Source organism: Primulina eburnea, chromosome 4, assembly GCF_022965805.1.
Source record: "Primulina eburnea isolate SZY01 chromosome 4, ASM2296580v1, whole genome shotgun sequence".
In the NCBI taxonomy this organism is placed as follows: Eukaryota; Viridiplantae; Streptophyta; class Magnoliopsida; order Lamiales; family Gesneriaceae; genus Primulina; species Primulina eburnea.
Genome location: NC_133104.1, coordinates 37,425,347 through 37,431,346, shown reverse-complemented (window position 1 = coordinate 37,431,346; position 6,000 = coordinate 37,425,347). Strand labels below are relative to the sequence as shown.

Here is a 6,000-nt window from a genome sequence, read left to right as displayed (position 1 = left end):
TCATTGTGTATATTAGTATATGAGTGGGTCTCATGTGAGACAGTCTCACGGATCTTAATCTGTGAGACAGATCAACCTTACTCATATTCACAATAAAAAGTAACACTCTTAGCATAAAAAGTAGAGTAGGTCTCATGTGATACCATTTCACGGATCTTAATTTGTTTGACGGGTCAATCCTACTCATATTCACAATAAAAAGTAATACTCTTAGTATAAAAAGTAAGATTTTTTTCATTGATGACCCAAATAAGAGATCCGTCTCACAAATGCGACTTGTGAGACCGTCTCACACAAATTTTTGCTTTATTGTATATAGGTTAACACTTAACTCTATACCAAAAAATTCCAATGTAGAATTATACATTGATAATTAGAATAGAAAAAAGATATCTTAGTTAATGTATTTAAATGATGCTATATTAAATATCAATTATTAGTTTTGTCTTAAATGACATTGAAACATTTATGTTGTCAAGTAATATATTATTGGTTAATTTCAAATTAGCTTTATTATGTCTATTATTTATATTTTTTAGTAAAAATATTATGAACAGAAATTTGGATTCAAGAGTCATAACATCTCAATAATGTTAGTTTACATAATTCAACCAAGATAGTGTTGGGAACAGCAATATATTAACATCCCGTACGCTAATGTATAATTTGCCCCTCCCACGTTAATAGGAAAGCAGAAATTAATTAAAATATCAACATAAATTCTAAAATTTACTAATTGAAATCTGTCGATTTTTATAAATATAACTTAACATTTGTCAAATAATATATTGATATAAAGCTGGTCAACAAAACATTTCAATTTGGTTGCAAAATCAATCGAATTTTCAGTTGTAAAAATCAAAATAACATTGTCAATAGCTGAAGAAAGTGGACAGAGTGAGTGGCCCGATACGACTATTTTGTCCGGTGCGCAGAATACATGATGGACACAATTCATTCACATCCTCGAGTGGCTAAAGCGACAACTTGAACATTCCGAAGAGTAAAAACTTCTCTTAAACCAAATATTAAATCACAACACAGTTGGTAGTCAACCTACATATATTCCAAAACCAAGTCTTAAATCCACGAACATTGCAACATCTCAACTCCAGTTTCTTTCCATAACTTCCCTCTAGTCAAATGACTCATCATCATCATCTGGTAACGGCTGACTGGCAGCTTGAGCAAGCTCAGCTTCATGTCTACAAAAAATTAAATACATACATCTTATTTAAATTGAGTTTAAATTCACAATTAGTCATGCAACTGGGCTAGGTTTATGCGTTGATATGTGAACTTTAGCCAAGAAATAGCTGGATGAGAGAGAGAGAGAGATACTTACAGTTGCTGTACAGCCATATCAATGATCACTTCTGGCGGAGCAAGAGCAGGCGACTCAACAAAATGCAAAGCAACATCGCTGCAAACAGAAACATAGTAAACAATCCAATTCTTTGAAAAAACACTACGACACGTAGTTTCTCAAAATGTAATCAACCGTGTACGCTACGCACCCTGCAAGTTTTCTGGCGAGATACAAGAAGGGCTTCTCAAAATTATAATTACTCTTCGCTGATATTTCGTAATACTGCAGATTCTTTTTCCTGTGGAAGGTGACCTGCTTTGCCTTGACCTGCCTGTTCTTAACATCAACCTTGTTTCCGCAAAGCACTATTGGAATATTCTCACAAACCCTGAATTTGATTTTAGGCAGTAGAAAATGTTATATATGTTATTTTGCCATCACCATTTTTAAATCCAAACCTCACACAATTTAAGTTGAGAATAAAACATACCGACAAAGATCACGGTGCCATGTAGGGACATTTTTGTATGTAAGTCGAGCTGTTACATCAAACATAATGATGGCACACTGTCCATGTATGCTGCAACAGTCCAACAACACAATATAAGAATCATTCTTAGACATTAAAACAGTGGGCCAAAACAAGACAAACAGCGATAGCATACTCAAGGAAGTCTAGAGTATATCCACATCCAACTGAGTTTAGGTGACGAAACGGACCTTGGTTTTTCTCATAGACCAAATTTACTCACTACACCCTCCATTGATACAAGATACAGATTCACTTATAAAATCATAATCTTCTACAAATATGGGAAGAATATATAAGAAAAATGTCTCAAACCTACTACAATTTGAAGCACACAGCTCAAAAAGATACCAACCATACGTGCTAGACACTAATTTCACTTACTATTCAAACTCATCCACAGAATCGCTGATTAAATATTTCAAACGCTATCCTTTCTTCCCAAAACGTCTCCAATTGTGAACAAACAAAAGCATCATCAAGAAGCAAAGTAACAGTTCATGCATAGTTGTTAAAAGAGTGCGCCGAGGCGACATTGTGCTTAGGGTTGTTACTCAGGCAGACCCATATCTCGTTTGCATTGTTGAATCACGCAGTAAGGTACTCCACTACTCCTTGCACATTTATCATGCTTCTTTTTATCCAAAATTCCAAAATGCAGTTTGTTTTAATGTATTTTATTGAATTTTAAAATTTATATCAAACACACTTTCCTTCAAGAAAATGTGTGCTAAGCTTTGCGCCTCCAGGGTACCCTGGCACTTTAACGCGACTTGCCTCCTATAAATAACTATGACTTCATGAGATAAAAAAAATTCACTCACTAGTATCCATCCCTAAGGCCACCAAATTTCTCTTGTCCGGCCGTGTCCCAGCAGTAAAATCTGATTTTCCCGCAGTTAGTATGGAAATCTAGTGGATGAACTTCCACGCCAATGGTAGCTGTACAAAAAAAAAAAAAAAGAGGCTCTTCAGAAATAAAAATCACACAGAAAAAGAATATTCTGGAATAAGTACAAAGAGAACATATTCCACAGGAACTTACGCTCATATTTCTTCTCAAATTCTCCAGTCAAATGCCTCTTCACGAAAGTGGTTTTCCCTACAACAGTAAAAGAAATCTATAAAACCACGACGACCAAGTTGTAGAAAAGAATCCTCAATCATGTGCTCTTGCGAATGCAATTTACTTTACTCTGCTCAGAAACACCTTGTCATAAAAAACACTATATTCAAGGTTCTAAGATAGATGTTAGACAAGACATTACAATAATTTATAACAAAGATACCGTAATCGTAATTACTGAACCAAAGCGTATAAAAATGCTTCATAAACAGAACAGATAATCAATTGAATAAGAAATTAACAAAAAGCAAAATACAATCGTCGTCGCAAACCATACCACCCTAATTATCAAATCAACGTACATGTTGAAGGCTTTGAAGCAGTCTAAAATCCTAATCAATTAGTAAAACTGGAAAAAAACTAAATCCAGATCCGAACTAACTACTGATACGCCTTCGAACATATAACATAAGTTGCCTATAATCACATAGTCGGCTAAACAAACACTCAAAAACAAGAATCGATATTTGAATAAATCTAAAAAATTACCAGTGCCACCATCGCCGACAATTACGAGTTTGAAGCTCGGGTAATCAACGGTTTGTTGGTTCGGCAAAGCCTGAACATCACAAAAAGGAAAAAAAATAAGAAAAATCACATCAACAAAAATATAATTCTGCTACACAAATCTACGTATAAACATATACCATGCGTAATTTCTGCGGTTGAAAGTAAAAAAGACGATGCTCGAGAGAGGAAGAATGCGTATGATCTGCGAATGGTGGTGCGTTTATATGCGTGGCATATATATATGGATTCGGAAGCCCTAATGCGGAGTAGAGTCTTGAATTTGTGCTAAACCGAGTAGCTTTAAGCCGACGCGATGATCTGAACCGTTGGATCAAATGTTGTCGCGGTGTCACATGCTTGTCGCGTGTTAGGGGTACACCTCGGTTGGGTGACACGCCTTTTTAGAAATGTTTTGTATCGGGCTTAATACTTGGGCCAAAAAGCCCAATTACATAAACAAGTTTATGGGCCTAGGGACAAGCTTGTCCAAATATTTTACAGTTTCAAATATAAAACTATCAAGTCAACATCCATGTCTGGAGCCCAAATTGTTTCCACAATTATTATTATTTTATTATACATAAAAGTGCAATATCTAATTATATATGAATTCAAATTCAATCTTTAAAACCAAATAGAGATGGTTTACTGGAAAAGAAATAAAAATATGGTTTATTGGAAGATAGAGAAAATCGAAACATATATTGTGTCTGTGGCGAGATTGACATGACTCTTTAATTACTGATAATAGAGCTCTATTGTCGGTGGTGGGGATTGATGTGACTCTTGAAATTACTGACGATAGTGCTTTGTTTTTGCAAATACACAAAAACTCTTGTGAGACAGTATCACGATCTCGCAAAAAACCTATTCTTGAAAACAAAGATAAATTATATTATTTTTAAGGAATGTTTAATTATTACCTTTGTTTTTGTTAGTCAAATTGCTAATAATAAAAATATAGAAGCAAAAAATATAAAAACAGGGAACAAATGCAATCTTGTAAAGACAATGTACTAAACAAATATGATTATATTATTGAAAGTATGAATATTGTGTATAAAATAACAACAAAAAAAACAATAACCTAAACCAAGGCATATACGAAATACAGTTTTCTTAAACTAGATTTGTTCCCTCCGACAGTGCTTCGAGGATCTGGATGGACAACTGTTTCACGGGATACAACAACAAAACTTTGTAGCAAGTTAGCACGAAATAACTACAATAACGAACTGAAAACGTACATTCACTTTATCACTGAAATTTATCTCCAAATGAAAAGCTAACAATATGAAATACAAGAGAGTGCTTGAGAGATATCTTGAATGTTAGTAAAAATCATTTTTATTTTTATGAAATGAGAAAATGAACAAGTTAGCACGAAATAACTACAATGACGAACTGAAAACGTACATTCACTTTATCACTGAAATTTATCTCCAAATGAAAAGCTAACAATATGAAATACAAGAGAGTGCTTGAGAGAGATCTTGAATGTTTGTAAAAATCATTTTTATTTTTATGAAATGAGAAAATGAACACACTATTTTTAAACCCTAAAATGCAAACCAAAAGTCATGCAAGATTAATCTTCCCAATTAATCTTCCCTTTAACTCAAGAATATGAAGAAACAAAAAGTTTTCAATTTAATCAAGAATGCGGAAAGTCAAAAGATATTTCTACAATCTGAGCCACAACTAACTCAAGAATTGAATTTCGAGCATTCTAAATGCAAATGAACGTGTCAAATATTTCTTTTTGCACCATTCAAATCATATTATGCATGATTTACGTTTTTAAGCATGAAAAATGTTTAGATCTAATTATTTAATTTTTAAAGGTTTATTTTCAAAGTTTTGACGATTCTATGTATATATGAAACGTGTTATGAATTCTAAGGGGATTGTTGCCATATGGAGACATTTAAGGGACAAGAAAAGATATGTTTCAGTAGAGAACAATGTTTGGACGTTGGCATAAAGAACGCATGGATGAAGGGCTAATTTCTAGGGTTTTAAGGGTTTTTGTTTGGATTTAAGGGCTCAGTTAAGGGTCAGCTGCACCGCTTGGTCAGGGCCATGTGTTAGCTGCGACTCAACGTTAGAAAGAGTCCAAGGAATGCTGGGCTCGGTGATGGATGGAGGGGAAGCAGCCGCGATCAGCCATTGTTATGGTCGAGGCTCGGCTATGATCCAGAAGGAGTGCACAGACCGTAAGCTTGAACCAGGGGCTCGGTAGGGTCCTAGGCAGGGGCTAGAGGATTGCCTCAAGGATGGCTAGGCACTGGTGGTTCAAGGAAAGGAAACCGCGGATGGGGAAGAATGGGAAGGAGTGCATGATTGGATGCGGTATACGACTAGGCTGGTCCTAGGAGTAGTCTGGTCTGGTGTGCCGTGCATGTGGTCGGGTCCGTAGATGGCTCGGTGCAAGGTGAGGTGCGATGGATATGGGGGCTCAATCATGACTTAGGAAAGGAAAGGGTTCGAACCATGGGTCTATGTGGTTTGGTTCATGGCTCACAC

At 35.3% G+C, this 6,000-nt stretch overlaps 1 protein-coding gene across 1 annotated transcript; it reads right to left on the bottom strand.

The window, feature by feature from the left end:
• Window positions 1-820: 820 nt before the first annotated feature.
• LOC140831084 (GTP-binding nuclear protein Ran-3-like) lies at window positions 821-3,823 on the bottom strand. Its single transcript, XM_073194853.1, has 8 exons — window positions 3,612-3,823; window positions 3,454-3,523; window positions 2,884-2,940; window positions 2,663-2,780; window positions 1,800-1,889; window positions 1,518-1,697; window positions 1,346-1,423; window positions 821-1,205 (listed from the first exon to the last, which is right to left on the bottom strand). Exons 1-8 carry the CDS (start codon window positions 3,612-3,614, stop codon window positions 1,136-1,138), a joined length of 666 nt encoding a protein of 221 aa, XP_073050954.1. The 5' UTR covers window positions 3,615-3,823; the 3' UTR covers window positions 821-1,135.
• Window positions 3,824-6,000: the final 2,177 nt, after the last annotated feature.